Source organism: Meles meles, chromosome 18 (genome assembly GCF_922984935.1).
Source record: "Meles meles chromosome 18, mMelMel3.1 paternal haplotype, whole genome shotgun sequence".
Lineage (NCBI taxonomy): Eukaryota > Metazoa > Chordata > Mammalia > Carnivora > Mustelidae > Meles > Meles meles.
The window spans coordinates 20,412,285-20,437,593 of record NC_060083.1 but is presented as its reverse complement, the minus strand read 5'-3'; the positions used below and the strand labels follow the sequence as shown (position 1 = coordinate 20,437,593).

Here is a 25,309-nt window from a genome sequence, read left to right as displayed (position 1 = left end):
CTGAGAATCAAAACCACCACAAAAAAACAAACAAACAAACAAATACCTGGGGCTAATTATTTGTAATAAAGGAGAGACAAACTAAAAAGTAGTATTTTTAAAATTCTTTCAAATTAGAGAAAAGTTTGTCAACAGGAAAAAAACGAGAATCAGGAAAAGCACATTAACTTCGTTAATATAAAAAATGCACATTAAAACACTGACATATCACTTTTCACCTATTCAAATGGTAAAAATTTTAAATATAATACCCATTGCAGGTAAAGGTTTGACATTTTCCTACACTGCTTCAAAGTAGTCTCCTTACACTGCAGACTGGCAAGAATACATGTCAATATTCTTTAAAATACTTATATCTTTTAATTCAGTATTCTACCATCAACCGTCAATCTCCTCAAGAAATGACCAGGGATGTGACAAAGATTTATAAGAATTTTCATCAACAGCGTTTATAAGAAAAAAATTAGCAATGACAAGGTCCAAACACAAAAGATTAGTAAAATAAGTCATGGCTCATCTATATAATATAATGTTAAAAAGTCATTAAATGTTTTTAAGGCTATTTAACACCATGGAAAAATAACATAAGTGAAACAATGCTAAGTAAAAAATACACTGAATGCTTCTACCAGTGACATCAATGCTCAGTTAAGGAATGTAAAATTCAAACAGTTGCCTCCCCTGCTCCCAGAATGCCCTCTCTGCTCCAGGCCATCCTCCACCCCTGCTTCTGAAGGTCTTCTCTGCTGCTTTAATCTACTCCCAATCCATTGCCCTCCTTTTGTTGCTGGGTCTCCCCACTGTACACACTTTTCTAAAGATCAGTCCCAGAGACAGAAGACACTTATATATAATGTCTTTTCTCTCTCAAAGGTCAACTTTTGCCCCCAATACCCAGAATCCTCTTCTGTGGCATCAACAAGCTCTCTCAGGATGTCCAGCTCCCTACCTCCATCTGAAAAAGCTTCTCTTCTTTCCTGCTAATAATGTACACTCAGTGAATGATTGAGTAAATGATCTAACAGTATACATCTAATTCTCATAACGGAAATAAAGTTTAACTTCAGAAGATGAGGTTATGGGATGCTTTTATTTTCTTCCCGTTATTCTGCTGCCTCCATATTTCCTACAACAAATGGACACCATGCATACTTTTTTAATAAGGAGAGAATAAAAAATGGAATTGTACTTTCTCCTCTACTTTCACTGGCCCCTAGGTCCAGATTAGAGATACTCATTCTTGACCAGGTGTAACAAAAGAAATTCAAGTTTATGATTTCCATATTATCTTGGAAAACACTCAGGACTTACAGTAAGTTCAGCCTTAACAAGTAGCCTCTGGCCACTAAATAGCAATTCTCTTTTCTGGAATTAAAAAGATTAATGCACTAACTAAATTAAAACATGTCCCCAAATCAGACAGCCATCAAGTCGGCCATCTCTCAGCAAACTGCAGATGAACTCACAATACAAATCTGGCCAGAGGGCTTAAAATACAATTTCACGAAGTTGGCTCTGTTTTTCCTCTTCTCACAAATGGCCGGTTTGATGCATAGTATGTTTAGCTACAAAAACCTCTGCTGACTCTCCCCGTAACATTTTCATGGCTCGCCAGTAGATCTGTCCGCAGTTCTCAGGTCTACCAAGGTTCAATTCTTCTTTGATGTAATCTATCCAAAGATCTTTAAAGGGAACAAAGAAAAGTTACTGTAAACATACAATTAGATCATTGACAAGGCTTTATTATATAAACTTCACTATTTAATATTGATTCAGTGTAAGATTTCTGAGAAACTTAACTTATTGCTGTTATTTCCCTAAGAGCCCTGTGTGAAACAATACCTCTCAGCTTCTTCCTTTTTTTTTTCTCTCAGCTTCTTTACACTAAGGTGTATCAAACTTTTTTTTAAATGGAAAACTTCACTTTAAATCATGATACTCTATGTATTTCAAAAACCGAAAATACTAAATATTTCAGAGGCAAGATTTTGCTAAGTCTCTTTGAAGGTGAAACCGAGTTTCAATGCGTTCACTGTAACTTTGTTACCAATGCCTAATAAAACCTGCCTGGGTTATTAAAAACGCCATTTTCATTATTTCACCAGAAGGTCTGCAAAACTTTTTAAGAGCTAACATATTTTTTTAACCTAAATTTAACTACTAGACATTGTTTTTGAGTTTGTAAGTAAACAGATTTTATATGACGTACCTAATACCCAGAAATATGTTTCACAAGTCCTATAAACACAGGGCAGTATGGCAACACGCAATGACAACTATGTTAATTAGCATCCCATTACTCCTTCTATCACTCCCACTTTTACTCTGACCTATATTATTAAGCTTTCCCTTACAAGTATCACATGTTTTTTAAAGGACCAAACCAAGCAATTGTTCTCTACTCCAGAGTTCTTAATAGAAGACCCATGAACTCTTGACCTTGTGAACCTGAAATTATAAGCCAAATTACGTCTACAGTATTTATGCACAAAGTAAGGGAGGAGGCAGGGCAAGGATGCAAGTTTTATTCTCAAAGAGGGTTAAGGACTGCTCTAATCATACTGACGATTAAGGCTAGAAAGAGCTAAGGACGGTTCTAATCATACTGATGGGTTATACACCACACCTGGAAACAGATATGTCTATAATTGAAGTTTACTTACCAAAATCTACAGATCCAAACTCTCTCAAAGCCCTCTCATAATATTCTCTTAAGTTCGCCATCTTGCAGGATTCCTAACAAAAGTAAAACGACAATCTTGCCTCAAAAGCCCAATTCATAATGTCACAAGTTCCTTTCAACCACACTGTTAAAACAGCTACCACCTACTAGGTATCTGAAGGGGAGAAGGCTCAGGGTTTAGGACTAATACACCTCTCACCTTATCCAGAGGAAAGTCAAATGCAGCAGTCACCAGACTGAAGTCAATGTCAAACAGCGATAAAGCACTCTGCTCTGGTAGCATGGAAAAAAGCCCAACTGATTCTCAGCTGGGGGAACATGGGCAGCTTCACAGGAAAATACATTTGAAAGCCCTAAAGGAAGACTAGGATTTAAATAAATAAATGGAAGTTTACTCCCTGTGGCTAAGGATTTCTTTCTTTTGTGTGTCTGGGCCCTGGCACATATTAGCTATGTACACCTTCAAACTTTTTATATGAAGGCGAAGCATATATAAATACTAATTATATAACCTTCCCCAAGTTTTTAACCCTCTGACCTTAAAAGTTTCCTCACCCATAAAACAAGGATAATGGTATCTCTTACAGCAACTACAAAGATTCAATTAAAATGCTGGCTAATTATGCACCTACCAGAGTAGCTAGTACTAACTTTACAGACAATAAATATTCATTCTTTACCTCCATCTCCATTTAAATTCTCTTTTGTTTCATTTTCCAAAGGAGAGTAAAATCTACAGTTTAAAAATACTCTTATACAAAGAGGCCTAGGTGGCTCAGTCGTTAAGCGGCTGCCTTAAGCTCGAGTCATGATCCCAGAGTCCTGGGATCAAGCCCCACATCGGGCTCCCTACTCAGTGGGAAGCCTGCATCTCCCTGTCCCACTCCCCCTGCTTGTGCTCCCTCTCTCGCTGTGTCTCCCTCTGTCAAATAGATAAAATCATAAAAAAATTAAAATTAAACAAGTACCCTGGTCCAGTCAAGTAAATATTTCTCATTCAAATCTCTCTTCCCTAAGACTGTCATACTATAATACACATGCATGAAGAACAGAATCACTGTGTTTGTTTAAGATTTTATTTATTTATTTGACAGAGAAAGTGAGATCACAAGTAGGCAGAGAGAGAGATGGGGAAACAGCCCCCCCCCCCCCCCCGAGCAGAGAGCCCGATGCAGGGCTCAATCCTAGGACCCTGAGCTCACCACCTGAGCCAAAGGCAGAGGCTTAACCCACTGAGCCATCCAGGTGCCCCAGAATCACACTTTGTTAAGGGCTCAGAATGTCCTTTCTATGCAGTACCTGGCCTTGTAACCCGCACACCCCAGAAACAGGTATTATGACCTCCTCTATGGAGGGTGATACCAAGGCTGAGAACTGCCCAAGACATATACCTATGATGTTATTAATACAAAGTCTGGTTATTAATTATTTTGTTATATTACCTCTTGCACTATAAGGACAAGAAAAGATAAATGACCCACACAATGATTAAAACTATAAAAATAAGAGTTTAACCTCGTAATTAATTTTCAAAATTCAAGTAAAAATAATAAACACCAATCAAAATACACAAATAAAGGAGAAAAAGCAAAACTGCATTTAGAAAGGGTGTGAGGAAATAAAATATACTGATATACTTGCTGATTATTGCTCTGAAGTAGTATACTTCTTTTGAAGGACCATCTTACAATATATAAAGAACCATAAAAAGAACTGTTCTCTCCATTCAAACGGATTTATCTTAAGAATTCCAAAGAAAAAAAATGCTGTATAAACAAAATGCTTATAGCACTCTTGTTTCCAGTATCAAAAATCTGGAAACAATCTATACATAATGGACTAGTCATGAAAACTGTGGATTTAAGATTAACACCATAACCATTCAAGATGACAACTGTGGAAAAACAAGGAAATGTGTTCACAAATTAACATTAAGTTAAAAAAGAGAACCTCCACATGGCATGTAAACCAGAAATAAAACTTGAGTGTATACTTGTAAACAAAAAAAGTAAACAATAAAGATTTAAATATGGTTGGCTGTGTTACTGTGGGATGGGATTACAGATACCTTTGGATTTTCGTGTATTGTTTTTTATACTTTTTTTTTTTTGAGAGGGACAGAAAGGTGAAGAGACACAGAAAGGGGAGAGGGGGAAAGAAAGAATCTTAAGCAGGCTCCACACTCAGCACGGAGCTCAGTCTCACAACTCTGAGATCATAACCTGAGCTGACACCAAAAGTCGGACTGATCCACTCAAGTGCCCCTCATGTATTATTGTTTAAACAGAGACCTTCCTATATTTTTCCTCACTCACAAGTTCAGATAAAAACACCAGAAACATGGATCACCTGAGTGGCTCAGCTGGTTGAATATCCAACTCTTGGTTTCGGCTCAAGCCATGATCTCATGGGTTGTGAGATCAAGCCCTGCATCGGGCTCTACGCTCAGCAGGGAGTCTGGGCCTTCTCTCCCTCTTGCCCTCCCCGCAACTCGTGCACACACACTTAATTCTCTTTCTCTCTCTCTAAAATAAATAAATAAATCTTATTAAAAAAAAAACACACACCAGAAACAGTTACTCCCTACCCTCTACCTTACATAACCCAATACAGAAGACAAACGGGGCACTCCCGAGGCAGAGAACCAGCACCTCGCCCCACCTGGCAGGGAAGGTCTCCTCTATGAGGTGACATCTGAGTACTCTATTTTCCAGATACAGACTTTCTCTTCTTTGCTTGATTACCACTCCTTAACCATCTCTATGAAAAGTGGTTAGACGAAGGGACTGGAAATTTATACTACATGTAACGAGAGCTTCTTAAAGGACAAAAATGCTGCACATAGGAGAGGAACCACTAATTCAATTTCCCAGACAAGAAGCGCAGACAGAATACTTACTTGCTCCTTTTCAAACTGGATTATTTTCCTGAAAAAGTCAATTGAAAACGGACGGCTTTCCTGTAAACTAAAAAGGAGAAAACTGTTATCTTCCACAGAGACAGAAAGCCTCTTACATCCCAGGAATCTAAATCCCCACGCCAGCGCCTCCACAACGCATGGTTTAATAAAGACCCAGCCACAAGGCAACGCGAGGACTGGACTTGGCCGCCAGTCACTCTCAACACTTTCAGCGTCCAGGGACTTACTCTTTACCCCCACCAACCTCTTTCCTATCCAGTTTCCTTCCTGTTCTCTTCTTCCTCACTTTTACAGTTTGAAGTTCCCTCTACTACCGTCTAGGTAATGGCACATCCACAGAGCGGCGTACCACACAGCCACATTTCTAACGAACGACGTGCATGAAGCGGAAAGGCCAGTGCAATGGTCACCGGCAAAAGCAGTATACAAAATGTGAGTATAGTATAATCTCAAATATGTGGAAACAAAGTTTTTAAATGATATATTAAGCATGTGTTTCCCCGTGATTACAATGATTTATTATAATTAATGGTTTGTTTTTTTTTAATTTTCCACCAATGGGTATGAACTGCTTTTATTGTTCAAAAAAAGACTTTTTGAAAAAAATCTCTTGGATTACTTCCTCAGATACTATATGCCATTCATATAATCTGGGTATGGGGGGCTGAGTATGCAGCTGAAAGATGCGTAACGGTGATGAAAGTTTGTGAGCACCTTTTAAACACAGCTCTGGCCTTTTTGTAGCCACCGCTTCGGTAAGCCCAATCCAAGTACTTCTCCTTCAGAGTGACTGAGTCAGCACCTTTGACAGCTAGGAGAGCTTTCTACAATTAAAAAAAAAAAAAACAAAAGCTGTGTGAGGAAATTTATAAGTATCAAAGCAAATTTTCCCAGAACCATCCCAGGCTGCTCAATTAACAGTGCTTTAGGAGCATCTGCTATAAAAATAACCCTAAAACTAGTCAACTAGTGAACCTATTTGCTCATTCCCCACCCACCACAAAACTCAGAACATGGGGCCTAGACCTTAAAAATGGCTTCCGTGTCTTCTTGACTTTTGGCACCTTCACTCCACTCTGCCCAAGAAATCCACAACGGCAGACAGACCTGGTCATGGTGCGAAAGAAAAAAAAATAAAAGTTAGAAAATGATGGCTTAGCTCTACACTCCGAAAACTAGTCACTATAAAGACAGGCTCCTACTAAAATACTCAATATGTAAAATATGCATTCACTTCCAGTCTGTCCTCATGATAACCCAATTCTCAGTGCCCAGCAGGGATGGCATCCAGAGCATAGATGGACTTGTGAGCAAGACCCCCAAAATGGCACTCTCCTGTCAGTCCTAGCTCCCGCCTACTGGAATACTGCCTTCAGTTACTGCCCTCAGCTATCTGTGAATTAAGTATTAAAGGGTCCAGAGCTGGTTAGACCCATAGCTACCCAGGTCACATCTCTGCTGTCTAGGACCCACGACACATGAACTACCTAATCCAGACTCAACTTTCTGACCTTTGCTCATGCCTCTTACTAATATAAAAGGGGTTACCTGGATGGTTCAGTCAGTGGAGTGTACAACTCTTAATCTTGGGTTGTGAGTTGAAACCCCACATTGAGTGTAAAGGTTATTTTAAAAACCAAATCTTTGACGGGGCGCCTGGGTGGCTCAGTGGACTAAAGCCTCTGCCTTCGGCTCGGGTCATCATCTCAAGGTCCTGGGATCGAGCCCTGCATCAGGCTCTCTGCTCAGCAGGGAGCCTGCTTCCCCCTCTTTCTCTGTCTGCTTCTCTGCCTACTTGTGATCCCTGTCTGTCAAATAAATAAATAAAATCTTTAAAAATAAATAAACAAACAAAAAAAATCTTTGATAAAAATTTTAAAAATAAAGCTTCTGGAAGGCACCTGACTGGCTCTGTCAGTTATGTGTCCAACTCTTGATAATGGCTCAGGTCATAACCTCAACGTTGTGGGACCAAGCCCCCAAATCGGGTTCATGCTAAGCAGGGAGTCTGCTTGTCCCTTCCCCACTGCTCCCGCCCTGCTCTCTTTCTGATATAAACAAAATAAAATCTTTATAATAAATATAAATATAAATATAAATAAATATAAATAAAATATTTAAAAAATAAAAAATGTAACAGACTTAAGTGTACTTACAGCTTTGGAAGCAAGGGAAAACCATACTTTCAATATTTCTTACTTATAAGATATCAAAATAAAACAGGTAATTTCATTTAATATAGTCATTTTTCAAAAAACAAACTAGAAATTGGCTATTAAATGGAAGGAAATTCTTCCACTCCTGACCCTTGGCCCATAGGCACAAATGCACTCTGGGGCCAGCTCTCATCAGATAAGCACACTTGAAATAAGCTTTGGCTCAGTCTCAAAAGGTTTCCCAAACAGAACGAAATACAAAAGACCCAACTCACAGACCTGGGCTTTCAGATGCACAAAAGCTTCTTCAAAGAGCCCAGCTATGGCAGGGCTCTTGGAGTCAATCAGCACCCGCAGCTTCATCTGCCACATCGTGACAGAGTCTCTGAACAGTTCAGTCCCGGCCACTGCCACCTCCAGAGCTTCCTTTAAGAAGTCCTGACGCAGCAACAACTCAATCTGGAGAAGACAAAAGATCATTGGAAAATTAACTACCAAAAGCTACATCATCTAGGTTGGGGGGACAAAAAAAGAGACCTCATTTAAGGCAGTAATTTCAAAGCATCTCCACTTAACTTTTGACAATGGCAAAACGTGAATAATCTGAAATTTCTTCCACTGCCTGCTCTTATTCCTAAAGGCTACCAAAAAATAGGGAAGACGTACAAAGTAGAGGGCCTAAATAATTTAGATTGGAAGTTTTTTAATAGTTCAATATACTAAAACCCTCACCCACCCAACAGAATATAAAAATCAGACAAAACCAGTATTTATGGGTTGATAATGGAACAAGTTTATTCACTCAAATGGAGTTGGGCATACAATCAACTGGTACAATTTTTCTGAAATGTATTTGACACTATGCAACAAGAGCCATAGAAGTGTTCCTATCTAAACTTGGAAATCTTATTTTAACAAAGATGACCCAACACACAAGGAAATCTTATGTGTTCAAAATGCTTAAATCCAGGGCACCTGGGTGGCTCATTGGGTTAGGCCTCTGCCTTCAGCTCAGATCATGATCTCAGTTCCTGGGATCCAGCCCCACATCATGCTCTCTACTCAGCAGGGAGACTGTTTCCCCTCCCTCTCTGCCTGCCTCTCTGCCTACTTGTGATCTCTCCATCAAATAAAGAAAATTTAAAAAAAAAATGCTTAAATCCACACTACTGTAACAAAAGAGGAAAAAACCCTAAAACCAATTTAATTTTACAAAACTGTAGAAGTGTAAATAAATGGCAATATGTAATCTGCTCATTCAGCAAGCGTTATTATCACACACTTATATATGCTTTATTCAATAGTGAGGAACTCAGGTATGTTCTCCACAGCCTGAGGGCCTCTTAGTCTAGCAGTAGAGACGGTCTAATACTTGCCATGACAAAGAAAAGAATCGTATGTTACAAGAGTACAAAGCAGGAGCACCCAACACGGTCTACGGCAGCGATGAGACAGGAAACACAATTTATGCGAGGCTTAAGGAAGGTTAGGCATTAGTTAGAGAAGGCTCTCCCAACCAGCTTGTGCAAGAGGCTGAACTAAAGATAAGAGCAGCTTGGATACAAAAGGAAATCCAAGTTCAACTTGGCTGAAGTTAGAATGTAGAAAGCAGAATGTATACTAGAGAACTGGCTGGTGAGTGCAAGGCCATATTGGGGAGAATGAACAACTTTATCCAAAGGACAGTGGTAAGCCACAGAATAATCTGATCATCAATTTTAAAAGATCATTCTGCGGAGAATAATCTAGAAAAATGATGGATGCAGGAGTCAGGTAAGCATTTTAAGTTTAGAAGCCGTATACTGAGGAACTCTCACTAAAGGCAAAGGCACCAGAGTGGTGAGGTAGTAGGCTTGGCAAGGGCAGCATCAGAGATTTAGGGAGCAGAGGATGTCTAAATAGCCAGAGTGGTGAATGACCAAACAGTCACAACAGAAAGAGAGCAGGGCTCCCAAAACAATACTCAGAGCAAAGTCCACCTAACTTCATAGGAGGTGACTCTCTTGCCAGTATTCTATAGCTCAAATGGGAGCAGCTGAACTCATCCAAGCTTGGGATTTTTCCCAGATAGATGCCATAATGGAAAAAAGGCACCTCAGTCATGGTATAATGCAGCAGACTAGTATACAGTATATGCATTACCTAGCTGTACGTAAAAAATATTTTTTTAAATGTTAACGAATGAACATTTTTCTTTTTTTTTTTTTTTAAGATTTTGTTTATTTATTTGACAGACAGAGATTACAAGTAGGCAGAGAGGCAGGCAGAGAGAGAGGAGGAAGCAGGCCCCCTGCTGAGCAGACAGCCCAATGTGCGGCTGGATCCCAGGACCCTGGGATCATGACCTGAGCCGAAGGCAGAGGCTTTAACCCACTGAGCCACCCAGGCGCCCACGAATGAACATTTTTGCATATGTCAAGAACTTTGTGAGCTATCAAAAACAAAGATCACTATCACTGTTTTTTTTTTTTAAGAGATTTTATTTATTTGACAGACACAGATCACAAGTAGGCAGAGAGGCAGGCAGAGAAAGAGGAAGGGAAACAGGCTCCCTGCTGAGAAGAGAGCCCAATGCGGGGCTTGACCCCGGGATCATGACCTGAGCTGAAGGCAGAGGCTTTAACCCACTGAGCCACCCAGGCGCCCCACTATCACTGTTTTAAAACCAAGTAAACAAACTCAGAAAAGTTAAGTGGCTTGCCCAAGTTACCTATTTAGCAACAAAACCCAATCCAGACCACGTATTCCCTGAGCACATTATCCTAGTTTCCCTTAGGAAATTAAGGGAATAATCCTTATCTACCCCAGAGAACAGGAATGGGTTAATAAGCTTCTTACTGAAATGTCAGTTTCTGAACCATAGGAACCCATCTAATTTGTCTTTATTGTTATCATACTGATGGTTAATCTGGGTTAACCAGAAAAGGATGTTCAGGAAAAGATCAATGGGTAGACAAAATAAATCTAACTTGTGACCCCTTGTTCCGAGGGTTTTCCACTATATAACATTCCTCCCTTTACTGGTGAACATTTCATTTTTGACATACACCAAATACTAAGAGACAAACATCGTATCTCTACATCTTCCCTTTCAAACTTCCAAATGGGGTTAGTCATAAAACTATATATTAAAACCCATGACACCAGCACGTACCAACTGGAATTAAGTACATGTTATTGGCAGTGAATGTGTCCTTACCCACTGCTTATACTGGAATTCTGGCAGAAGTCTGAGTTCATGTGCCTTCCTGAATGCCGTCATAGTTCTTTCCAGCCTCTGAAATCAGAAAAATCCTTCAGTTAGCTACAAACATCCCTTTGGGGGTCTTTGGCCTCTGACAGGAACAAGTACAGTTTTGCACATTTCTGAAAACTGAGAGAAGGAACTTGAGGTGGTTTCACTTATAATAAGACCAGTCAGAAAGCCACACCAAGACAGTCCAATAAGAGAGCGCCTCCTAACCAAGTGGCCCGAATAAGGATGCAGCAGACTCAGACCTTCAGAATGACGAGTCACCCACAGACAGAAAGACCTTAGGTTAAGCATGAAGTTCTTAGAAGCTGTCCCAGGCCCCAAAGGAGCCATGTGTCTGCTCTTCTTCCAGAAAACAGTCACCTTCTCGTCAGCCACTATAAGCATGGAACTTAAATCCCTTACCCTGTCTCTGAGGAACTGACTGCTGGTCTTCTTAGCGAACCTTTCCAAGCAGAAGCTGATGTAACACTTCCACATGGCCTCTGGGAAAGTCAGAGAGATTACACCGATCAGATCTCCAGTCTCTCCATTTAACAGTCATCATACATCTTTTCTATGAGCAGAATATTCCCCGGAAGAAGAATTTAAACAAGTCTGGTGAAAAAAAACTAGTTATTCCCATTACAGCCAATCAATCATCTCAAATACTAGGGGGAAAAACAACTGAGTAACCAATTAACTGTAAAAAGTAAAAACCTTATCCATGTTATATATCCCCTCTACCTTAATACCCCCATATTACAAAATTTGGAAGTAAACCTATGTTAAAAGATAATTAAGAAAGGACAATCTTCTAAATTACTATTTCCTAAGTATCATCTCCCCCAAAGGGATGAATATTAACACGATTACTGTCAAGGAAGGTCATAAAAGCTCCATTTTTCACCACAAAAGAACAAGTTGGAATGCCAGGCACACTGTCAACTACCAGAGAGAGATCCCTGAAAATTTATTTTGGTAACAGGAACAGAAGCTTCAGTTTCACGTTTGTGAACACTATCCCTGCCATACCACACCAAGGTCTGGTGAAATTCACCTGTAGGGAGAGTCTTCACCGCCTCTTCATACACAGCACAGCACCTCTCCTCCTTCCGGCCCACCTCCACTGCTCTGGCTTGTTTTGTGGCAGGCTGCTCTCCGGCTGGCTGCGACTCCATCTCTAATTCTCGCCGTGCCACGTAATCCCAAGTGAGAGGGTCATCTGTGTGCAGGGCCTGAAGGCTGAAAAATAGTTTACCGGCATTCAGCCCTATGACACAGGACTAACTCAGAGTTATCAAACAGAGACAGCTCCCTATGCTCTAAAAATGTACCCCGGACACCCCTTTAACAATTCCATTACCATGAGACAACTCCCTAATAGAACCCCGATACCTTCACACTCACTGCATAAATTCTGTCAATCGATCAGAATTGTGGCACATTTCTTAGGTTTCAGCATGTTTCAGATACCATTCTCAAATGTTAATTTTCAAGTTAGCTCTCAAAGTCAAATCAACAGGTATGTGTGACATGACAATACTCTTCGAGCCCTGCAGAAACTTATTATATCCAGGCTCTTGATTTCTCTATAATAGAGGCAAAGCAGCAGCACAACCTAACCCTCTACCGAAGCCCTGAAAAATCCAAAGAGCAAACTGATCCGAGTTCTATTTTATCTTCTGTGGAAGTTAAGGGGGGCTACCTAAGAGGGAAGTACCCATGAGGCAGGCTGCAAATAATTCTCAAACCATATGCTCAAACACTGAAGAATGTAACTGCCTGCAGCATCAACTGTAAACACTCACAACGACCACTGGTTTTACGGACAAAAGACGTGCCGGCAAAGCAGGAATGTACATTTTGATATAAGCTGTAGGATATTTGTTATTGAATAAAGGCCAAATATTTCCCAAGGGAGGCCCATAAGGGAGTCAAACAATTTCTCCAGGAGGCTTTTGTTTTTTTTAGTATAACTTACTATGATACAACAGTCCTAAAACTTCGCTTTCTTCCAAGGATTTAGTGTGGCATCTTCTCTCCCCCTTTCTAAACACCCAATCTCAAACTTTACCACAAGATTAGAAGTAGACACATTCACTTTTCCATGACTTTACTTACTCATCATAAATTTCTTTTTGCAGATCTGTGGCAAAGTCGAATAGCTGTGCAATTGAAAGCAGGGACACATGAAATTCTGCACCTAAAATTTAAATAAAGTGGGGGAGGGGAGTAAGACTCTCAAGTATCATTTTACTCTAAAGTATCACTTTCACTTTTTTACAAGAAAGTACTACTTTCTTGATGTGCTGGAGTTATTTTGTTTGGGTTTTTGTTTTTTTTTTAATTGAGAAATAAGACAAAACAGAAAAACACATCACCCACTACTCAAGCAAAACCATTACTGATATTCTGGAGTATTCATAAACATTTCCTTTCTTCTAAACTTCTTCCCAGGATAAAGAACTGTCCTAAACCACCTGTTTCTTTTCAACTCCCCATGTGAATAAAATACTCAGTAAACTTATTGAACTGTTCAAGTATATCCTAAAGGGCAATGAACCTTTTCTTAAAGAAAGAGGGCACTATTTGTACACAATTTTTATGCATGTTCTAGCAGAATTTCTAATAGAAATTTTCCAAATTAGCTAAAGGTCTTTCTTATTATAAACAAAATGTTTCACTCCCCCATCATAGATAAATTTTCAAAACATGCGTACCTTTAATTATGCTTACAGAATTTTTATAGATGATCCGTGCCAACTCGCCCTTAAGGATTTCTTCAGGATAATCAAGATTCCCCTAAAGAGTATTATATTAAATATAACTTAACAGATACAGCCAGGAACCAGAAAAAGCACTAGGATGAAAATTAACAGTCCTAGACTACGTATGACCTCTGTCAAATCATGTCTCTCTCTCTGGGCCAGTTCCCTCACTTGTAAAATGTGTAGCTTGAACCAGACCACTGATCTTCCAACTGTGTTCTTTCAGGCTCCCAGAGTGATAGCAAGATCACAGGGCTTAAGGCCTGACTCTCTACTTGGACTGAAACAGGTCAGATTTTACATACCACGTTTACCCCTCTGTGTCAACTCTTATTTGAATAACAAAGTTCACAGCTGGAAACCACAACAGATGATAGCAAGTTCCTTTTTCAGCTCTATTCTAAAACTTTTCTTTCAAATTGTCACCAAAAAATTGTGTAAAATGAAAAAGGAGGCTAGCAACCGCATATTTCACAACCCTCAAGTTCCTTCAACCCATTAGTATGTCATTTAATGAAACCATAAAGTAGTAAAGAAAACCATTTACCATTCCATCGGTAATAAATAATTTTGAGGACTACTTCAATTACTCCAAATGTCTATTTTTAAGGCACAAAATTCCATTTTTACTACTAAGCCCATTTAATTAAATCAACTCTAGACTCATCTTAAAGTTTCAAAGTAAGACATTAAATTGGGAACAAAAATAGATTCCAAAAATTTTCTCTTACTCCTAAGCAGATTCGAAACACTACAAATTGTTCACGTGTGACAACACATTCGAATCTTACCACATCCATTTTGGCTTTTTCAAATTCTTCTTTTTCTTTCCTCAGTTTTTCAGCATGCATCAACTCCATCCTAAAGTACTATGCAAGGGAAATAATAAACTAAAAATCTTTGGAAATTTTTTTTTTAATCAGAAATACATTAGGTGCCATTTTTCACCTATTAAGTATCAGATCTGGGAAAGTCTGTGGGTAGTATATTTTGATATGAAACTAGCAGACATTTACGAGGAGGAAGATCTTTGTGGTGGTAAAACAGCTCTGTATTTTGATTGTGGTAGTGGTTACACAAATCTACACATGTAAAAAGAAAAAAAACGACATAGAACCATATGGACACATCTACCAATGTCAATTTCCTGATTTTCTTATTATGTAATATTATAAAATGTAACCATCAGGAGAAACTGATTAGTGGAATGCAGGACCTCACTGTACTTTGTAATTTCCTGTGAATCTATAATTACTTCAAAATTAAAAATCAGTAACAAATATGTACCATCAAGCTATAAGAAGAAAAACTAATGCACAACTAACATATAAACTTGGACTTCTCCAGAATTTTTAGGACTTTGAATTTTATGTTACAAGATATATGCAAATGACAAGTTGTTGGGTTTTTTAATATTTTATTTATTTATTTAACAAAGAAGAGAGAGAGATCACAAGTAGGCAGAGGGGCAGGCAGAGAGAGAGCCTGATGCGGGGCTCGATCCCAGGACCCTGAGATCATGACCTGAGCCGAAGATAGAGGCTTAACCCACTGAGCCACCCAGGTGCCCCAGAAAATGACAAGTTCTTAGAAAACGTTTATGCCCTGGGGTACCTGGGTGGCTCAGTTGGTTGAGCGCCCAACTCTTTGCTTCAGCTCAGCTCATAAAAAGGAACTTGGCTCAGGGCATGATGTCAGGGTCATGAGATCAAGGCCTGCGTCTGACTCTGCACTCAGCGCAGGCCTTGATCTCATGACCCTGACATCATGCCCTGAGCTTGAGATTCTCCACTCTCCTTCTGTCCTCTCCTCCTACTCACATGCATGATGCACGCTCTAAAATAAATCTTAAAAGAAAAAAAGATTGGGGGTGCCTAGGTGGCTCAGTTAAGCGTCTGCCTTTGGCTCAGGTCATGATCCCAGGGTCCTGGGATCAAGCCCCACGTCCAGCTCCCAGCTCAGTGGGGAGCCTGCTTCTCCCTCTCCCTCTGACAAATAAATAAATAAATATATTTTTTAAAAACGTGTAAAGATGGCTGAACTCTGGCCCTACAACTAAGAAAGGTAGGGTCCAGTTCCCTATCCCTCCCAACCATAATGAGCAGGTCAGAGTTCCCATCTCTCACTAACAAGATGGAAGCTACACATGGTCAACATGTATTGCTGGCCAAGAAATATCTTTGTTACCTTTTTTCCCAGCAGCAATCCCTACTTATCCCTAGCCTCCATAAATCTAAGTCTTTTTTAACTTAATAAAGAATGTATGTCCATAGAGGACCAAAACTAAGACATCATTCTCTCATCTTACAGGTATGCAACTCACTTCTTGATAAAGTTTCGGGCACTCTGGATGAAAGCGCAGAGCTCGAAGAAATAGCTGTCTTGCACTTTCTGAAGACAAACGATCTTCCATTTCCCATTTGGCAGCCATAAGCCACAAAGCTATCAATGAAAAACATCAGACTTCACTTCAGTAAATCGACGGAGAAAAACCAAAAAAGAAATTTTAAATTCTAATTTTAATACTTAAAACGTTTTTTTAATCTTACCAAAAGAGAAAAGGGATGGAGAGAGGGTGTTTCTAATGGTTATCTGTAAAGTATTGTTGCTTTATTTAGAGTACTCTGAAGCACAGATGTAAATGATAGTATCCGTGGATACTTATGTCCTCATCCAATCTGAGGTCAACATCATTAAAAATCACATACAAATTTTAAAAGTGTTAAAATGCTGAAAAATTATGCATTTTAGAATCAATGAAATAAAAATATTTTGCTCTTTTGCTTTAAGTAGCTCATGAGTTTTTTTTTAATGGTTTTTTTTTTTAAGATTTTATTTATTTATTTGACAGAGAGAGATCACAAGCAGACAGAGAGGCAGGCAGAGAGAGAGAGAGGGAAGCAGGCTCGCTGAGAGCCCGATGCGGGACTCGATCCCAGGACCCTGAGATCATGACCTGAGCCGAAGGCAGCGGCTTAACCCACTGAGCCACCCAGGCGCCCCTTTAATGATTTAATTTTTAAAATAAAATTTTTATCACACCTGTTGGGAATAAAGGCTTTAAAAAACAAAAACCTTTGTCTTTCTACACAAGAAATTAACCTTAACATTCTAGCTATTTCCCAACTTAATAAACTCAATATAAGTCAACTATGTCACCAGACAAGATTGATTTTGGCAAAAACGACTCACGGTTGGTAACCACGTCTGGACTAGAAGGGTTGTGAACGGGAGAGAGCCACTGCTCTAGGCTTTCTTAAACGTGTGACTCCTGGACTGAGCACAGCGCTCTCTAGGATTCCTGGAAGCTATCTATGCCCCTCCACAGGTCTTCCAAGCCAGAGTGGCTCCTCTACCAATTCATGTGATCTCATTCCCTCATACCTAACTGTCACCTTGAGGACCAGAGACCAACCTCCCAATTGCTAAGAGTACTCTACCTAATGCTGTCCTGCTGTATCCTTCTGAATTAACTGGTGCCAGATGTAGCCTACCTTTGCCTGTGCTGTGTGAACTTGGTTGAGCCTAATACTTGACACTGGAGCACCTCCGCTAATGATGTACCATTTCACAGTATTCAAGAGAGAAATCTTTCTCTTAGAAAACCTGAGTATCTACCCCGGGCCAGCCACTCTTGAAAAATCTGTATTAACATATTCCCCTTTACATTTTTAAGTTTTCCCCTTTTAACTCCTTAAATGTGACTGCATCCAAACAGAATGTCCCTCAAAGGACCAAAGAGTTTATTTGATCATCATCTAAAAACAAACTTAGTGGAGTGCCTCGCTGGCTCAGTCAACAGAGCATGCAACTCTTGATCTCTGGGTTGTGAGTTCAAACCCCACACTGGGCATAGAGCTTACTTGATTTATTGACTGATTGATTTTTAAAGTAGGTTTCACACCCAGTGTGGAACTAAACACGGGTTCAAACTCATGACCCTGAGATCAAGACCTGAGCTGAGATCAAGAGTCAGACCCTAACTACGGGAGCCATCCAGGTGCCCGGGGTGTAGAGCTTCCCTTAAGAAATAACAGAAAATTAGGGCACCTGGGTGGCTCAGTGGGTTAAAGCTTCTGCCTTCGGCACAGGTCATGACCTCAGGGTCCTGGGATCCAGCCCCACATCGAGCCCCACATTGGGCTCTCTGCTTGGCAGGAAGCCTGCTTCCCCCCTCTCTCTGGCTGCCTCTCTGCCTGCTTGTGATCTCTCTCTCTGTCAATTAAATAAATAAATAAAATCTTTAAAAAAAAAAACAAAATAAAAGATAGTTTTAAAAAAATAATTAAATACTTTTTAAAACAAATAAATAAGAGGAAACTTAGTCCCTCTTACCCACAAATACAAGACCTGACCAGTAAGTGGCACACAATACGCAGGGATGAACCAAGAGGCAGCTATTCCGAAACCAAAAGTACCTACGCTCAAGTTCTCAAAAATATTTCTTTTAGGTTTATTAAGAAAAATAAATTCCAAAACAGCTTGAGTCTACATAAAGGGTAGAAGAAAAATTGATGAGGATCTCACCATACCTGGTTTGTTTGAATGAATGGCCAACATGGCAGAAAATACCTTGCTAAGTTGAGCTTTGGTAGCCTGTAAAAAAGAAAAAGCAATTCTACTCCCTGTCCAGTAAAATCATTGTTACTAATCTCTAAGTGATCTCGCACTGTTTCCTTACCAAGTTAAAATCCAGTGGGGCAAGATCTGCTGTTGTAGGGACATATAAATACAAGATACATTCATGGCTTTCTTCTACCTAAACCACTACATGTAAACATTCCAAATATCTAAAAATTTTCAATTTTACTGAACAAATAGAACACAAAAATCATTTTCTGGCTTAGAAGTCATTCAGATAAATAAATGTTACACAGAAGTTCAGCCTTCTTATAAGGCAGACTAACTGAAAGAAGGAATAAGGAAGCAAAACAGAGATGCCCAATACTCACCCATTTCTTACAGAAGACTACATAGGACAGCCAAAGTTGAACATCATCCTGCAAGAAAAGCAATGTAGTAAGCTGTCTGAAATTTAACTTTATATATAATACAACTTTGCACTAATTTTTTTTAGAAACAGAGGTACAGGGGCGCCTGGGTGGCTCAGTGGGTTAAAGCCTCTGCCTTCAGCTCGGGTCATGATTTCAGGGTCCCGAGATCGAGCCCCACATCGGGCTCTCTGCTCAGCAGGGAGCCTGCTTCCTCCTCCCTCTCTCTGCCTGCCTCTCTGCCTACTTGTGATCTCTGTCAAGTAAATAAATTTAAAAAAAAAGAAGAAAGAAACAGAGGTACATTTCAGAAAGGCCAATGTTATAACACATTGCTGTCTACAGGCTCTTCCTCACTGAGGCCTTAGATCTCTTAAATGTGGTAACTCCATCTGGCCACCACTCCCACCTACCATGCTCCAAGACAAAATGTGTTGTCTATCCAATGTGTTCAATGCAGGTCTTAAATGGTGTCAGTCAGGGGTAGCAACCCAAAATTTGTCATTCCCAAGTACTCTGCCATTCCCAAAGTATTCCCTATACACTGTATCACAGTCCTAGAGCCCAACTTGAAGAGTATCAAGTGAGTGAGGTGCTGCCCATACTCTAACCATTCATCTTCTGTGATGTACTTCACTTAGAGATTTACCCAAACAAATCCCCAATTTCTAATACTTAATGATGTATCAAACCTACCTTTTTCAGTACCATCCTCAGAGAAAGATCAATTTTCTTAATGGTTTGGTTAAGTGGTCTTAAATAATGATATCATAATTAGGTTAAATAGTGACACACCCAAAAATAAACAATACATTTGAATATTTAAATCCCAGCATATACAATACAAATCTTCACATCTCTTACAATTAAAGATGTTCTGATCGCTTACTTTCCATTTTGCTGAAGCTCGTCGGAAGACACCTTGTACCCGGTGTACAATAGAATTCTCAATCTCATCCTTCTTAAATGAATAGCCAATGCGCTAAGAAAGGACATACACAAAGCCTCAAATTAATCACATTTATTTATAGCAACATTCCTACTTGATCTTAAACAGTACTGATAAAACAAATAATTACAAATAGCCATTATGAGCACGTCACCACACAATTTATCAATGCCAACTGCTTCCCAAACCCAAGCTCTAGCTATAGAGACACACTACTTAATTCTAAAATTTTCCAACTTCCAGGGCCACCTGGGTGGCTCAGTCGTTAAGCATTTGCCTTCGGCTCAGGTCATGATCCCGACATCCTGGGAATGAGCCCCACACTGGGCTCCCTGCTCAGTGGGGAGTCTGTTTCTCCCTCTCCCTCTGTTGCTCTCCCTGCTCATTCTCTCTCTTTCTTTCAAATAAATAAATTTTTCCAACTTCCAGAATATGTACTTACAGTTCTCCTTCTCTGAATCAACTCCAAAAGATTAATTTCATACTATGGAAGAAAAACATACAAAAAAAGAGAAAACAATAACATTTATAACCTTTTAAATACAAGAAATACATTGAGTTAAAACCATAAAATAAATAAAAATCAAGAATAAAAACAAAATTGGGGTGGAAGCACCTGAGTGGCTTAAACAACCGACTCCTGATTTCAGCTCAGGTCATCATCTCAGGATCACAAGACTGAGTCCCCTGCTGGGCTCCACACTCAGGGAGGAGTCCACTTAAGATTCTCTCCCTCTTGGGGTCCCTGGGTGGCTCAGTGGGTTAAGCCTCTGCCTTCGGCTCAGGTCAAGATCTCAGGGTCCTGGGATCGAGCCCCACATCGGGCTCTCTGCTCCGCAGGGAGCCTGCTTTCCCCTCTCTCTCTGCCTGCCTCTCTGCCTACTTGTGATCTCTCTCTCTATCAAATAAATAAATGAAATCTTTAAAAAAAAAAAAATTCTCTCCCTCTCCTTCTGCCCGTCCCCATGCTCGTGCTCTCCCTCAAATAAATAATTTTTTTTTTTTCTCTAAAAGGTTGTAGTGTCAAGCCTAACACAATGCTTCAGTCATGGTCTGATAAGTGCAAAACACTTTTCTTCAAACTAACATCTTCTCAATGCCTACTGTTTGCAATGTCCTCAGCTAACTTGCCACATACTCTACTTTTGTTCTTTTTTTTCCTTTTTCCTTTTTAAAACTTATTACTGAAGCATAGTTGACATAGAGATTATATTTTTGATGTAAAACGCTCCACTACGAGCTTCCAAACCTCTTCCAAACATAAGATTTGTAGTCAGGTCTCACTTGTTCACCTGTTGTTTTTTTTTAATCTAAGGTCAGAACTTTGAGTCTTGAGCAGCTCTTTCTGCCCCTGGGTTCTGTCCCCGTGCTTTAATAAACCACCATTTTGCACCCAAAAAAAAAAAAAAAAACCAAAAACTTTCAGTCTTGTAACACTGCATCTTACTACTGGGCTCAGCTAGGTTTTGTTATCCAACATATTAGCTATTCTCCTCCATCTGAAAATTGGTCCAACATAGACACTTTATATTCACTCAAATCTTCTATCCATTTATAGTACTGAGAATTTGCAGCCCATCTCTAAAGTAGCAAGACTTACACATAAATATTAACTTTCCAACCACCTACTGTTGTCAAACCCCCTCTCCTTCCCCCCCCCACAAGAAAATAGTATGTCAGTTCTCTTGCTGACATCCTGATACACAATATCTTTGGCAGTACCTGATCTACTAACACTATAGAAGGAATAAAGAAAAGTTCAGTTTGCCAAGGACTGAAGCTGTAGTGAAGCAATGTTATTCCTGAATCACCTCTATTCCTGCTCAAAAATTACCATTTAGTCATCAATTCTAGAATTTCATAGAAAACTCAATCAAGCGCACCATTCTAGAACTTATTTAAAATTTGTGAAGGGGTTAAAAAGTAATGAACTTATTCACTCACTTGAACATAATTGATAAAGTCGTCCTTAAAAAGGGCTCTTCGCTGTATTCTATATTCCAGATTCGAAGCCTTCCTAATGATAGCCCTGAGGAGAAAGGTATTTAAGATGTAACACTTTAAAAATAAATAAATAAATAAATAATAAGGTGTGACATTTGAGAGCTTGTTTGGAGGTTCTAGCAGGGGAGCGCAGCTACTCGTATACCCTTGACCGAAGAACGGTCCTCTCCTCTATCGGGGAAGGTCGTCCTCTTCGACCGAGCGCGCAGCTTCGGGAGGGACGCACATGGAGCGGTGAGGGAGGAAGGGGACACCCGCCTAGCCAGCCAGATCAGCCGAATCAACCCTGGCGATCAATGGGGTGACAGATGTCGCAGCCAGATCGCCCTCACATCCAGGTGTGACATTTGAAACGAGCATAAGTTAAAGAACTTTGGGGGTTTTCTTAGGTTGGTTTTTTGTTTGTTTGCTTGTTTGTTTTTGAGATTTTCTTTCTTTGACAGAGAGAGATACAGCGAGAGAGGGAACACAAGCAGGGGGAGTGGGCGAGGGAGAATCAGGCTTCCCACTGAGCAGGGAGCCTGATTGAGGCTTGATCCCAGGACTTGGGACTATGACCCAAGCTAAAGGCAGATGCCCAATGACTGAGCCAACCAGGCGCCCCTTAAGTTTATTTTTAATATACTTAAAACACATTTTCCAAAACCTGAAATTCCAAATAATTATCCTTCGTAAGCAACTATTTTCTCACATGATTACTTCTGTGTGCTTAGGGGCATCAGGATGTATTTTAAAACTGTCATGAAAATCATCTTAATAGACTGCCAGGACCACTAACATTCCCACCACCAAAGAAAACAATGTTAAGTACTTTACATTATTTATATGTGATACTAGTAAAGATTTACTTTCCTCCAAATTCAGGTCACTTAGGTTTTAATAAGAAAGTATCTTTTCTAAATTCCTCTTCTGAGTTTTCAACATGCAGACTTAAAAAAAAAAAAAATGACCTAGATTGTCCCTACTCTTTCTACCTAGGAAGGTTTATTAAGACTACAAAGGACTCACAGGAAGATATTCATTGTATTTAGCTAGAGAGAACACAAAGTGTGTATTAGGGGAATTTAACAAAAGATATGCAAGACCAATAACTGTCTCTAGGTAACAGTAATAACAACAGGGCCGTCTGGGTTGCTCAGTTGGTGAAGCATCTGCCTTCGGCTCAGGTCATAATCCCAGGTCTTGGGATGGAGCCCTCCATCAGACTCCTTCCTCAGCAGGGAGCCTGCTTCTCCCTCTCCCTCTGCCTGCTGCTTCCCCTGCTTGTGCTCTCTCTCTGTCAAATAAATAAATAAAATCTTTAAAAGAAAAAAAAAACAGCAATAACAACATTTACTGAACACTCACTAAGAGTCCACACTTCTATGTGCCATTTCACTAACAAATGTTTAAGGCTCCCATAATCCCATTACTACAATCACAACCATAGTAAAATGCAGAAATAATCACAGAAAACCATTAAAAAACATTAAACTTATTTCTAAAAATTACTCAATGCCAACCATGTGCCAGATGTTGCTGGCCACGCCCTGGGGTAGAACACGAATTTGAATTAAATGGTCCCCCCACCTTCACGTCTTATTAGGCAGATTTATCCACTCCTCCTGGGGGCACCTGGGTGGCTCAGTGGGTTAAGCCTCTGCCTTCGGCTCGGGTCATGGTCTCAGGGTCCTGGGATCGAGCCCCACATGGGGCTCTCTGCTCAGCAGGGAACCTGCTTCCTCCTCTCTCTCTGCCTGCCTCTCTGCCTACTTGTGATCTCTGTCTATCAAATAAATAAATAGAATCTTTAAAAAAAAAAAAATAGCTGAATCCCTATCCACTCCTCCTGGGCTCCCACAGCACTCTGCATCTCTAGGGCAGTACACTCTAGTACAATCAACTTAAAATACGCCGCAGTGTAAGCAAAATGTTTAATTTGTCTCCCGCAGCACACGCAAGGCAGGTAGCTCCTGATACTGGCATCCTAGTTTTATCATCCTTACAGCCCTAAGAACCGGCTCCATGAAGGGCTGTCAGGCGTTTCGTGGATGAGTGGACAGATCACCTTGCCCCGAATGACAAATTCTAGGCATCAACAAAATGTGAAAATAGGGTTCTTCCACGTTAAGAAAAATAAACCCAATTAAGTGTCCCCCGCATCCCTGCCCCCCGCCACAGACTCCCTCCCCTCTCCTCCGCCCACCCCAGCCCCCCACCTCAACTCTCTCTCACTTAATCTCCGCATGACTGAACAGTCCAATGCGCTCCAGCTGTTCCAATTCGGGGAGTCGATCTTCTATGCGTTCCTGGATTATCTCCGCCATGAGGTCACAAGCCCACACAACCCACCAACGTACTTCTCAACCGCCAACACACGCAGGAAGAGCCCACCTTCTATTCCGGAGACCCAGCCCTAGCGCTCGCGCGTGCTGACGTAACGTGCGCCCTAGGTCCCGCCTCTTCCGCTTCCGCCGCCTCCTTCGTTGGAGAAGGCCCTCTGGCCCTTACGGCGGCTGTCACCTCTCTGTGGCGGATTGTGGGCTTGCCGCGAGGACCCCTTAGAAGCAGGAGTGCTCACGTGGACGGGAGGGGAGGGGAGGGGCGGAGCCGGAGTGGGGGCGGTTCTAAACGTGCGCTTGGCTAGAAGTGGGCGGGGATCCGAGAAAACACCTCTGGAGGTCCAGAGCGGTTACCTGAGAGAGACGTGTTTTGCGTTTTCTGCGAAATATTGTCTCCTTTTATTGTGCGGCCGTCCTCGCTTTCCAATAGCGAACGTCTGAAAATGTCAGTAATGAAAATCATAAAGGACGCTGAAACTGGCAGACTGTTCGTAATACTATGGGCTCTGCTTTCGGCTAGACTTGGTAAACCAGTGTGATAACACCGGTTTTTCACGTGCCAATTAGAATCTCTAATTGGCCGATTAATTTTTAAATGGAAGGACTTTTCATTATTTAAATAATAATTCTGCCTTCATCCACAAGATCTTTTAAAACACGTGGCCCTGGGTGGGTATCAGAAAGTGTATGTTTGGGCGCCTGGGTGGCTCAGTGGTTTAAGCCGCTGCCTTCAGCCCAGGTCATGATCTCAGGGTCCTGGGATCGAGCCCCACATCGGGCTCTCTGCTCAGCAGGGAGCCTGCTTCCTCCTCTCTCTCTCTGCCTGCCTCTCTGCCTACTTGTGATCTCTCTCTGTCAAATAAATAGATAAAATCTTTTTTTAAAAAATGTATGTTTTTAGAAAAGGGGAGCTTGGTAGTGAAAATTTTGGGAGTTACGGAAATAAATTATTAAGGTATAGACTCTCTTTAAACCACTGCCCAAGCAAGTTAGCATTTATAAGGGAACCATCAGACAACTCAGCCTGGAAGTGACATTGTTGGTATAATTACTAAACCTAAAATAACTACATGGCTGAATTCTTTTTAAGTTCTGGAAGATGATTAAGAAAACGAAAGCCGGAGTTCTTGCTAGACCTGTTTATTTCAACATTGGCGTTAGCACCTTGTGATTTATAAAGGGGAATAGGTTTAGCAATTAACCATGTTCACCTCTGTGCCTTTCCTTTTCAATGGTTGGGGTTTTGGGGGGTTTTTTTTTTGTTTTTTCCTTTCACATTTTA

The 25,309-nt window shown here is 40.5% G+C and overlaps 1 protein-coding gene across 2 annotated transcripts; it reads right to left on the bottom strand.

The window, feature by feature from the left end:
- Window positions 1–340: 340 nt before the first annotated feature.
- On the bottom strand, window positions 341–24,119 carry UTP6 (UTP6 small subunit processome component). Of its 2 annotated transcripts, none has more exons than XM_045985488.1 (19): window positions 23,921–24,119; window positions 21,647–21,731; window positions 20,145–20,186; window positions 19,643–19,735; window positions 18,715–18,762; window positions 18,295–18,358; window positions 16,086–16,204; window positions 14,554–14,631; window positions 13,715–13,796; window positions 13,116–13,197; window positions 12,052–12,236; window positions 11,418–11,497; window positions 10,959–11,036; window positions 8,039–8,218; window positions 6,630–6,710; window positions 6,318–6,427; window positions 5,583–5,649; window positions 2,664–2,736; window positions 341–1,682 (listed from the first exon to the last, which is right to left on the bottom strand). In XM_045985488.1, the coding sequence occupies exons 1-19, from the start codon at window positions 24,010–24,012 to the stop codon at window positions 1,531–1,533; spliced, it is 1,791 nt and encodes a 596-aa protein (XP_045841444.1). In that variant the 5' UTR covers window positions 24,013–24,119; the 3' UTR covers window positions 341–1,530. The 2 variants fall into 2 exon arrangements, with proteins under 2 accessions (XP_045841444.1, XP_045841445.1); XM_045985489.1 differs by having other exon boundaries at window positions 21,647–21,733; window positions 23,904–24,081.
- Between the last annotated feature and the right edge of the window lie 1,190 nt (window positions 24,120–25,309).

Coding starts and splice junctions, on each gene's coding strand:
- UTP6 (XM_045985488.1), bottom strand. CDS start 24,012: ATGGCGGAGATAATCCAGGAACGCATAGAAGATCGACTCCCCGAATTG. Junction 18,359..18,714: donor TAGTCTTCTGTAAGAAATGG/GTGAGTATTGGG, acceptor TCTTTTTTACAG/GCTACCAAAGCTCAACTTAG. Junction 11,498..12,051: donor GGTGAAGACTCTCCCTACAG/GTGAATTTCACC, acceptor TGACTTTCCCAG/AGGCCATGTGGAAGTGTTAC.